General features: G+C 35.0%; 2 protein-coding genes across 3 annotated transcripts; one reads left to right on the top strand and one right to left on the bottom strand.

Moving 5' to 3' along the window:
• Positions 1 to 2927: 2927 nt before the first annotated feature.
• Positions 2928 to 8986, top strand: LOC110664496 (inositol-phosphate phosphatase). Of its 2 annotated transcripts, none has more exons than XM_058147167.1 (12): positions 2928 to 3096; positions 3195 to 3244; positions 3327 to 3377; positions 4148 to 4228; positions 4373 to 4476; positions 4573 to 4657; positions 5438 to 5492; positions 5589 to 5632; positions 7825 to 7893; positions 7974 to 8074; positions 8147 to 8203; positions 8634 to 8986. In XM_058147167.1, exons 1-12 carry the CDS (start codon positions 3084 to 3086, stop codon positions 8728 to 8730), a joined length of 807 nt encoding a protein of 268 aa, XP_058003150.1. In that variant the 5' UTR covers positions 2928 to 3083; the 3' UTR covers positions 8731 to 8986. The 2 variants fall into 2 exon arrangements, with proteins under 2 accessions (XP_058003150.1, XP_021679905.1); XM_021824213.2 differs by having other exon boundaries at positions 2929 to 3096; positions 3189 to 3244.
• Positions 8987 to 9446: 460 nt separating this feature from the next.
• LOC110664495 (cytochrome b561 and DOMON domain-containing protein At5g47530) lies at positions 9447 to 11375 on the bottom strand. Its single transcript, XM_021824212.2, has 3 exons — positions 10686 to 11375; positions 10129 to 10383; positions 9447 to 10041 (listed from the first exon to the last, which is right to left on the bottom strand). Exons 1-3 carry the CDS (start codon positions 11295 to 11297, stop codon positions 9712 to 9714), a joined length of 1197 nt encoding a protein of 398 aa, XP_021679904.1. The 5' UTR covers positions 11298 to 11375; the 3' UTR covers positions 9447 to 9711.
• Between the last annotated feature and the right edge of the window lie 441 nt (positions 11376 to 11816).

Here is an 11816-nt window from a genome sequence, read left to right as displayed (position 1 = left end):
CTTTCTTCTTTTTTTGTTGTCAAGCTCTTTATCAAGGTTTGAATACAAAGTTTAATGATAGAAATTTAAGTTTTTATGGTGGGATTTAGGGTTTGATCAAGCTCAAAATGAGCTTTAATGGAGTTTTAGTGAGGGAGCTTTGGGAGAGAGAAGGCAGACGGCAAGAATGGAAGAAGACCAAAAAAAAATTTCCTTTTATTTTGTTATTTTAATTATTAATTAATACACAATTATCTTACAATTTTCAATTTGTTTAATTATTAAGTTTATTGCATCATGCATGATGTAATAACTTTTTCACCTTTTTCTTTTTCCTTTTTTTTTTAATTTATTCTTCTTTAGTTCTTTAATTTAATTCCCGATTCCAAAATTTTCTTTTCTCCAATTTTATTTGACAGTCAGGTCAGGAGTCAGCTCCAGGGGTCAATTGACCAAATTGCCCCTAACTGGTTTGATCCGGTTTGCAAATAATTCAATATCTCTTCCGGATCCCTAACCTAATTATTTGACAGGCTTAACGATTCTTTTTCGTGATTTTCTCTTTTCCACTGTGTTCGCAATAGTCCTAAGACTGCGACATCACATTTGACGGTTCGAAATTTGAGTTTAAATTGACCTCGCAGTCCTTCCCGAGAAGGTCACCCATCGCAGTGACTCTCGGCTCATTTAACTTCTTGTGTTCTATTTTTCTTATTTATACTTAAATATTTGACAATTACTAATTATTTATTTTCAGAGCTTAATTAAGTGTCTTAGGCGTGGTTCTAATTCTCTTAATTGTCTGGATCGACACCGGTCACCGGAACAGTAAAATATACCTTGCTATACAAATAGGGGTGTTACAGCACTGGTCAAAGAATCCTTCAAACCGATGCAAGTGACACGCATTGGGGAGCCATTCTGATAGAACATGGAAATGACGACAAGCACATTTGTGGTTATTCCAGTGGAGAATTCCAAGATGCTCAAAAGCGTTATCACTCTATTTACAAGGAGATCCTAGCCGTAAAAAATGGCATCAAAAAGTTTGAATTTCATCTCATCGAGCATCACTTTACTGTTCTCATGGACAACTCATCCTTCCCAAGAATCATGGAATTCAAGAACAAAGCTTCACCTGAACCTCAGCTCCTGAGGTTAAAAGATTGGTTTTTCAAGTATAAATTCACTGTCCGACACATCAAAGAAAAACACAACTTGATCCCTGATCTCCTCTCCAGACCTAAAAAAAGTCCGCCTTATAAACTCTATTTCTCGCTATCCTCTTATACTCATGGCTGGATCTTCTTCCACCAACACGCCTAGCTTTCTAATCCCTACTCCAGACAGTTTCCCACCTGGATGTAATTCTAACATGCCTATTCCTGAAATCATCACCTACGCCAGGAACCATCTCTTCCATTTCTAGAGTGCCATGAACTCTCTCAGAGGGATCATTCATTCTACTTCTTACTTTCACCCTAACAGTCTATTCTTAACCTGTTTCATCCTTCACCCAGGAGAGGATTTTATCCTCGAATAATTATGGTTTCTTTGGTGCATAACTGTTCTATACTCAACGGTCATAGAATTTCCTCTATTGGCTTTATACCAATACACCAGCAGCACAGGACACAGGACTCTCCTATGGAGGTTCTTAGAGTGGTTCAAACCCATGTTAGCTTGGCAATATAGTCTCAAAAGACTAATAGACATTCATAGGGTTTAGGAACGGCCCATGAACAAACAACACAGTCAGATCCATGTTCATAATGCATAAGCCTTTTTTTAGAAGGCTCGATGGACTATTGTGGTCACAAAATTCCCATTATGAATGGAGAACTTACGAAGGATCCTTAACAGACAAAAATATCATGGGACCCCTTAGGCACCAACTTGGTAATTATTTTTGTGAAATAAATAATTACCAACCCACTGTACCTCCACATGTTTCCTAAATATCACTTGGACCTATCCACTCTTTAAATGATGGACCCATTGACTGGACCAATCCTCTCTGGCAAGATTTTCAGGATCCTATGGAAATTGAAGCCCGTGAATCCATTCAAAGTGCTGTCCCTTCCTCTCCAGAAGAACGTGGACCCTGGTATCACACTTTCTATGGAGACATTGATTCTGATGACTCAGACTACAGGAACTTTAATTTATCTTCCTCACCTCAAAGCAAGTATCTAATGCAGTGTCGGTAGCTTTAGTAAAAATCTAAGAGTGCTTTAATAATTAAAGTCTGTATTTCCTGTGTGTGTCTATACTGACAGTGAGCTATCACATAAGTATTGTTTGTAAGCTTATGGTTTTCCCTCACTATATAAGGAGGGCTTCTCTTGCTTGTTAAAACCACTTTGGAATAATAAGAATTCTCTCTGTTTCTATCCATGGCTTTCTAAATTTTCTCTTTTCTCCCGGAAACCTGAGAAGGTCCGTAATGTTTGACTAGTTAGTGGCACATATGCTCTGCACTTGCCTCTTAGGAGGATCCTGTGCATCAGAAATGCTTTTGTTTTGATATTATTTAAGACTGTCCTCTTATCATATAGTCTGATATCGTGTAAAATGGATCTCAGCATGAGAGTACCTATGGAGCCGAAAGCATTAAGGTTTACAATATGAGAAGGAGTAGATTATTGGACTACTATTTGTACAGAGGAAGTAGGCTGTTGGACTACTGTTTGACAAGCCATTTTAGTGTGATGCTTTTTACTAAACTTATCAATTAATTATCGGCAATTTGCAAAAATTTTATTGTGTACTTACAAGCCAATTGTTATAAATAAAGTCAAATATTATACTTCTCTAATGTAATTTATTAATCTGTGCTCTAATTCGTCACACTTCAAATAATATTATGGACATTACTTGGAGCAAATTAAATTTTGAAAGTTAATTTATACACCATACCTGCTAAGTATACTTGTAAGCGTTTTGAACCAAGGCCAGAGTGTCCATTCGCTATATAAACAGAAAGAAAGCCTCCTGCAAATGCTGTAACGCCAAGGCTCCTCCTCCTCTCAAACACAAAGAAACCCTTTCACATTTCATCATCTTCATCATCTCCACCACCCACAAATCCACTTCTTCTCAGTATGGATGAAAATGGTTCGACCCCATTCAAGTTTTTGTTTATTTTGGATATGTGGGTTCTTTCATTGGCCTCTGCTTTTTTAATTTTTTTCCCCTTTCTTTTGAAGATTCAGTCTCTGAATTCCTGGAAACTGCTGTTGAAGCAGCTAAGAGCGCTGGCGAGGTTAATGAAATTTATAATTTTTTTTAAGAAAACCAAATCAAAGTTTTCTTTATTTATTTATTTATTTTTTGTTGGGTTACAGGTTATCCGCAAAGGATTTTACCAGACCAAGCATGTCGAGCACAAAGGCCAGGTACCATTATATATATATATATATATATAAACACACAGACCCTTTTCTTCTCTTAGTCTTTGCCTTTCTTTCCCCAAAGTGTTGTTTTTTAAAATAAACAGGGAACAAAATGTTGATACAATAAGTTCATATCCATGTTCGGTTTACATGACAAAGGAACTCTTGGCAATGTAATTGAAAATCCAGATGCATTTTTGGTACGTTTATATATGATATGACTAATACAATTGGACATGATTGCTGGTCATAGTATTAGGATGTGCTTTTGCTGCATTTTAATGTTAGAATAGTTTCTTCAAAATTGGAAGGTAAGACGTAAGAATGATGGTAAAGATAATGCTTGTAAGTTTTCTGTTGCAGATTCATAATATTTCAAGAATGGCTACATTCATGAAAATGTTAGGATAATTATTATTTTTATGGGATAGTAAACTTGGATGCTTGATTACTCAAAGAAATTAATTAAAAATCTCTCTCTCTCTTTTCTTTTTGTATCTAGTCTATTAAGAGCCTCTATTATTTATTTATTGACTTGCATATTCCACTCAACAGAACAAAGTACATACCGCACAAGCTGCACTGAAATTAATGAAGTATATAATTCCTCATACATCAATGTTCTTTCTGTTCCTTTCTTTTAGAGAAATGGGGGGTGGGGGTGTGAGGGGTTGGAAGGTTAGGAAAGAGGGATAGAAGTTGGCATGAGCATTAAATGTCCATGAACATGGTCATGTAATTACCCATGACCTTTGCTTTATTCTCAATTCCAGGTTGATTTAGTCACAGAAACTGATAAGGCTTGTGAAGATCTCATTTTTAATCATCTCAAGCACCGCTACCCTACACACAAGGTTGACTCCTATGGTTCTCTTTCTTCTCCTTCTGGGTTATGGCTAATGAAGTTCAAGATTTTTGCCCAGTGTGGAGTGTATTGTCTCCTCATAGTACTATTGTTATTCTACTGAAACCTTTTCTTTTACTGGTTTTAATCTTAGTTCATTGGGGAAGAAACTACTGCTGCCTATGGTACTACAGAGCTGACCAATGAACCCACATGGATAGTTGATCCTCTTGATGGAACAACCAACTTCGTGCATGGGTAACTTACATTTTCCTTTTCTGTTTGGTGAATGTGATTTCTTGTTTATTGATACATCATTTTGTTGCTTTCATATCAAAACATATTTGGTTTCAGGTTTCCCTTTGTGTGCATTTCTATTGGCCTTACAATTGGAAAGGTTCCCACTGTAGGAGTTGTTTACAACCCAATCTTGAATGAGGTGAAAATTCTAATACTTCATTTCTGTTTATCACATGAGGCCAGCTATCGATTTCAGATTTTTGCATGGATAAAAATATTATGCAGAACAAGCAAAACTATCTAACTAATATATATATTGCCTGGATAATATTTCCAGCTTCTAATTCTCATTTAAGTGCACCTATCAGCACATGATGAACACTAGTTGATTCCTATCTGTTTCCAATTCGGGACTATGCATATTTAAGTGTTGAGTAAAACTGAAAATAAGAGGGTGTTTGTCTTAGAGCGGCTTATAAGCTCTAAAAATAATCTGACTTGTTTATTTATAAATAATAAGCTGAGGGGAGGGGGGACTAACTTTTCATCTTGGTGCTTATAAACACTATGCTCATAAGCTAGTTTAACCACACAATTTACCATATTATCTGCATTTAATTTAAAATTCCACCATATACCTTATTTAATGCCATTTTAGGTAATTTTAATAATGAATGTACTTATTTTTACCAAACATATTAGCTATTAATCAATTACTCATAAGCACTTTAATTAAACACGTAATTACTTAAAATTTTAAATGCTTAGAAGGTTAAATTAACTTATAAGCTGATTTTGATAAGCTAAGCTAAACACTCTCTAATTGTCACAAGAAATTTATTTAAGCAAGTTTTTTATATTACTTCTTGCCCATAACTGGGATATATTTGACATATCAAATTTGTTACAATTTTAAATTATGATATAAAAATCTTTTACTTCACATGAAAAGCTAACATTTTGGACTTGTGTAATATAGCTTTTCACTGGCATCCATGGAAAAGGTGCTTTTCTTAATGGAAACCCCATAAAAGGTAACTGACTTGACTATTGTCAATCTCCAAGTTTTGATAAACTTTTTTTTGTCCCACAATGTTTAATTAAATGTGTTCCTGTTCTTAAATTTGCAGTATCTTCCCAAACGGAGCTTGTGAACTCTCTTCTTGCAACAGAGGTAAAGATGGAATTAAAATTGATAGTATTCATATATTACTAGCCAAACATGTCTGCTGTATTAACCAAATTGATTACTTGGAACTATATTAGAAACTTGAGATCAAAATTTTGCCTTTACCAAGGAGTGTCTTTTACCTAAAAAAAAGTTGCATTTTTAGTTCTAATGTATGATTTATATTGATTTTATTTCATCATTTGAATTGTTAAATCATTTTTTTTTTTAACTCTCATTGCAAATGCATTATGCATTTCAGCTTTATCACATATGTGAGTTAGACATTCTATGCTCATAAGAGTCGGCAATCGTCTTGTCTTTTACATGTGTAGCTGATGACCAATAAAAGAACATTAGGTTCACGTACAATCAAAATAAAGTCTAAGATCGCTTCAAGGCCTTAAATTTAGTTCTTGATTTTTCCTTCTCTAAGAAAAATTTATAATCTATAAGGGATACTCATATAAGGATGTCATGGTCCCATAAACCTTCATTTGGGGCTTGGATGCCTTTGTTCTATAAATAGGGTAGTTAAAAAGCGCAAGGCACACTCAAAACAATGCATCACCCCTTCGCTCATACTCTCATTGAAGGACGTTCAAAATTATTAAAAGTTTAACTAATAATATAACATGCAAAGAAAATATGAGTCTATATAAAATTTAAACCCTTAAGAAATCATCAAACATATAAAAACCTTTAGCATTCAAATTTGTAGTCATAACATAGAGATCTTTGCTAGATTTCTCATCAAAGTCTTCAACACTTTCATACTCATCTCCAAAATAAGATCCATTTCCATCAAAATCTTCAATCTAAATCAGTCTCAACATCTTCCAACATTGGCCTTAAAGTTAAGGCTCCTTGCGCTTTTTTTTTTTTTTTGTGCTTTAAGCGCAAAAAGCCCTCGCTTCACTAGATGCGCTTCGCTTAGCATATGTAAATACACATTTCTATTCTTTGTTGTGCTTTTGACTACATTGAATGTGAGGGTGCACTTTGACACAAAATTTTAACAGTCACAGAAGGTAATGTTTTTTTTCATGAGACTTTTCTTATGTTAATGCTTAATGTCACAGAAGGAAGGCAATGTTGTTCACACCTCTACTTTTCACTTCTGTTTGCCCCCTTTTGTGCATGCAAGGGCCTTGTTTACTCCATAATTTTGTTTCTGATACTTCTTTGCTCCTTACCATTTGTATGGCAATTTTTGCACAACACTAGTAAATTGCCCCCCCTCTCGCACATAAAAGTTTCAGGTCTGTCCTTCTGGTTGTATTTTACAATATATTAATTTAGTGTGGCTATTAATAAATACTTTGTAATGAATGGTATAACCTTTGCCCTTTTGTCCTTCTTATAGGTCAACCTAGGGAGCCCAAAAATGGAAATAGGAAATGGCACGTACAAATATAGTACATTTGTAATGATTTTATTACAAAAAATTTATTTTAATGTTAGTTAACATAGATGCAAAACTCCATGAAATAAAAGTTTCTTCAGTGTTAAGTACATCAACGTATAGTTCTAAATATAATTACATACCCTTTATATCCTTGAAAACTTTAATATCTTGAATTATTTGGGAAAGAGAGGTTTGGTTCCATTGTTTTAGTAGAGTACTCAACTCAACTCAACTCAACTAAGCCTTTATCCCAAAAATTTGGGGTCGGCTATATGGATTCGCTTTTTCCACTCATTGTTTTAGTAGAGTAAAAGAATGAAATATTAAAGGTTTTCTTCTTGGCTCTCTCTCTCTCTCTCTCTCTCTCTCTCTCTCTCTCTCACACACACACACACACACACACACACACACACATACACTCTTTTCTCCCCTGTTTCAGTACTTTCTTTTTGGCTTTTCAGCATTCTTGAAGTTTCTTGAAAACTTCCCTGGAGTTTCCAAAATTATATAAGAAAAAAAAATTAAAAATAAAATCAGGAGACATTTTTGAAGTTCCTGAGATGTTTCCACAATGTATCAATGTTAAAAGTGTGTTGGACATCAGAAGATTGGCCTCATAATGGTTTCTGCGCTTCGTTTAGTTCAATCCACTCTTCTTTTCTTCAAGCCCTATTCTTTTGTGCTTGATATTTTGATATCGAATCAAGTACATCCTTTTATGCTTCAATACTACTGTGCTTAATGTGGAATCTTGTTAACAACTGATCAAATTAAATTCTGCTAAGAGCAGGCTGGAACAAAACGTGATAAGGCTACTGTGGATGCCACTACATACAGAATTAATAGTTTGCTTTTCAAGGTAAGACTAAAACTTGCTTCCATGCTTTGGTAAAAATTATAGGGCTCCATAGATTAATATCAGATTCTCTTCTTATTCAGGTGAGATCCGTTAGGATGAGTGGCTCCTGTGCGCTTAATCTTTGTGGAATTGCATGTGGAAGACTCGATATATTTTACGAAACTGGATTTGGTGGTCCATGGTATGTGCTTCTGATTTGTATGAGCAAAATTTAGTACAATACATACAAGATTGATATCACTCTGGTGATCAGGGATGTAGCGGGTGGCGTTGTGATTGTCAAAGAAGCTGGAGGACTTGTTTATGACCCGTAAGTGATAAACTTGCATATAAATCCTCTAGTTATTTTTTTATTATATTTTTTTTCTAGTTAACCAGGAGAATACAAAGTAGAGGTTATTTTTTTATTATATTTTTTTTCTAGTTAACCAGGAGAATACAAAGTAGAGTGGATTAGTTAGTGCTCCATTTGTCGTACCAAAATGATACTACGGGATTAGCTTAAAAATAGAAAATGATACTATGGGCTAAAAGTCAATTTTGCATGAGTCATTGTCCTGTGACATTTACAAATAAATTTATCGGTTGGGGATGCAAAGGGTCAATACTTAGGGCTACACAACTGGCAAGCCTTGACATCGACGCCCATTGTGGTCATGACACTAAGAACACAAATGCGCCTAGATTTTGTTCAGAATATAGTATTTTATATTAAGGTTTTGGTGGTTGTTTTACATCAGATCTGGTGAAGATTTTGACATCACCTCTCAGAGAGTGGCAGCTTCAAACCCTCTCCTGAAGGATGCATTTGTCCAAGCTTTGCAGCAATCAGAATGAGAAAGCAACTATTATTTATAAAAATTACAAATTAGTTGCTGTTTAAGAATTCAGTTCTCAACCTTGCAAACAACTTCTAGCTGTGTCCTATTATGACTGTTTAGAAGTGCAGCTAGCTGATAATTTGTAATGGTTCTTCCAAATGGCTTGTTGCATTTTAGCAATGCCAAATTATGTGTAGAATCAAATCTTGGTAAGAAAAATGCATTGTAGCTGAAATAATTGCATGTATATGCAAAGTTTGAGTCTTCCCTAATCATTTTTCATTGGCTAACACATGGATTTCCAATGTTTTTTATTTTTTATTTTTTAACTTTTTTTTTTGGTACATGAAAAATTTTTAAATGGGAAGGAGATGCTGAAAAAACAAGTAGAAAAATAAGGAAAGCACTCTTTTTTCTTTATAATCAGGGACCGCAACTCACTAAGTACTGATGCAGAGTTGAGATCGTCGTCCTGAGTCTCAAAATCTGTCAAGTTTAGATATCAAGAAAGAAAGTAGCACGCTATTGACGTGAATTTAGCAGATGAATGGTACATGGATCGATTGATGAAGTGCCTGTTTCTGTAATATAGTTAGAAGTGTTGGGCTATGCTAATCCTTCCTCAGTTGAAAGTCCATACCCCCACCCAAACACCCCCACCCAACAACAAAAACACCACATGAAGAAGAAAATGGATTGAAATGAAAATCAATATGGCCATCAACACAAATATATAATAATAATGATTATAATAATAATAATAACAATAAAAGAACATACACGTGAAATCTCAAAGGCAAGTAGAAATACCTTCCAAACACAGCCTCCTACAACTACCCTGTAAAAAGAATAACTCCTAATGCTAACCTCCCTCGGTCCATAGTGTTCTCCAATTGGTATTCGTAAATATGCATGAGATCCAAAACATACCTGCAAAACCCAAATACAAAAGAGCAACCAAAAGCCACAGCCTATATCCACATATAATTAAGATTATCTACACCCCCCGGTGTTGCCTATCGACATGTCCATTGACCCCATTTGATCCATTGATGCCCTGAGGCATCTTTCCAGCACTCTCTGATCTTCTCCTCTTCACCACTAGATACCATGTGTAGCCTTCCAACCACACAGCATTGAAGGCCAAAGCAGCTATTACGCCGATGTAAGCGTTCTTCCACTTCTTTTCAGGGTTTAAGATATCAAATCCTTTGAATATGTTGGTGATGCTAAGGATGATAACAGTGTACCCAACTGTATGATGGTAGATGTTCCAGTAGAGTCTGTACTTGTGATCTGGTTTTGGCCTTAGAAGCAAAGCGAACACCTAAATTCAAAGCAAAGCAAGGCCTTTTAGTACAACATATAGTAAAAAAATCATATTAAATTATATGATGTGAAAATTTTTGTATACCTGAAGGGTTCCAAGGCAGAAAAGGATTATTCCAATTGTTCTATGGGCATCATATTGAACACCAGATGACTGGCTGCCAAGTTTGAGACCAGTACCCCATCCAGCAACACCAATAATATAGGCTATGGATTGGCAACTAACATGTAGGTAAAACCATGCTGGGTCTGCAGATTTGAATACCTTCAAGTACCTTGCTATTAGAGCTCCAGTAGGCATCAAGATGCCCCAACTCACTGCATTTAGCACTCCATGAATCTGACATTTTTATATCCAGTTCTTTATCAGGATCTATGTAGAATTTTATGAACATGTACAGTAGCTAAATGTATCTGATAATCTAACTGAAAAATTACGAGTCAAATTCTTTCTCTACTTTATAAATAAAATTAAAATTTACAGTATATATCAGGAGCCATTATGATATAGTTTCTTGTCAAGTAAAACACATACACAATAAAAAACAAGGTAAGTAGAACCAGAACTAGAACAATTAAGCCAAAAATCAAACGCAAAACTTGGAAAATAAAACAAAATATAGATCGTAATCAGGTACTTACATTCCTCTTCCTGGTTTTGTCATTTCCTCCACTAGCCCCAACCGTCCCAGAAAGAAGGTTAACAGTCCCCATGGATTGAACATTAGCCCCAGTAGTGGAATGCACCTGAGGAGAGTCACTAGAAACTGGACCCTCTTGCCAAACCTGGTTCACAGTGGTAGTGCCAATGCTTGAAATTCCCAAGGTGGCAAATATGATCATCTCATTGTTAGAATACGTAGCAGATAAATTTGAGACTTCAAAGCTAAGCTTCCCTTCTTGAAGTGAAGTCTGGTAGCTGCTGATAGGGGAAGTATAAGCTTTCATGGTTCCATCAGATTGTTGGAATGCAACAAGTGATTGTGAACCCACCATCCCAGTTGAAGTAGGATTTATAGCCCAAGCAATCCATCTAGAGGAACTGATTCCTGAGTGCCTATATGCAATCTGAAGCTTGCTTGATGATGAATTATAATTCCAATGCAGAAATGAGTTCAAATAAGGAAGATCATTGCATGCACTAAAGACTTGGTTGCTAGAGAAGGCATAGCTAGAGCATTTTTGAGCAGATGAAGAGAGAACCATAGACATGAAAATGGAGAGAGATAACACAAGTTTTAGCATTCCATCCATGGTTGCAGAAGACACAAGAAAGCCAAAAAAATCAAAGAAACAGATGGGCTAATTGAATTTTCAGTATGAGGGTTAGGAAGAAGGAAATGGAGTTCTTATATAGAAGAAACATATGGTCGGTTTGGTTGTTGGATTGTCTGTTGAAGAGGCTCCACCTAAAACCAAAGTGATTTTATTTATTTTAAAATTTACTCTATTATAAGTAAAAATGGGATTGATTTTTAGCATCCATAAAGCTCTGTGTGAACTTATTTTCTAATTATTAATTAAAAAAATCTAATAATAGTTTTCCCTCCAGCTAAAATCACCCCTGCCTGCAACTGTCACCTTCTAGGTAAATTTTAATGTAATTTTATTAGTTTATTACATAAAAATTGAAACTAAAATCTAATTTTAGTTAAAACAGATCTATAAAACTATTTTATTTGAATGTTTGCTTTATAATATGAAAAACAAAAATTTTAAAAACTAAAATTTTAAATTTAATTATTTTTTAAATTATAGAAATGTGTTTAAAAA

Source organism: Hevea brasiliensis, chromosome 5 (assembly GCF_030052815.1).
Source record: "Hevea brasiliensis isolate MT/VB/25A 57/8 chromosome 5, ASM3005281v1, whole genome shotgun sequence".
NCBI lineage: Eukaryota > Viridiplantae > Streptophyta > Magnoliopsida > Malpighiales > Euphorbiaceae > Hevea > Hevea brasiliensis.
The sequence above is the reverse complement of the archived record's forward strand: the minus strand, read 5'-3'. Positions and strand labels throughout refer to the sequence as shown.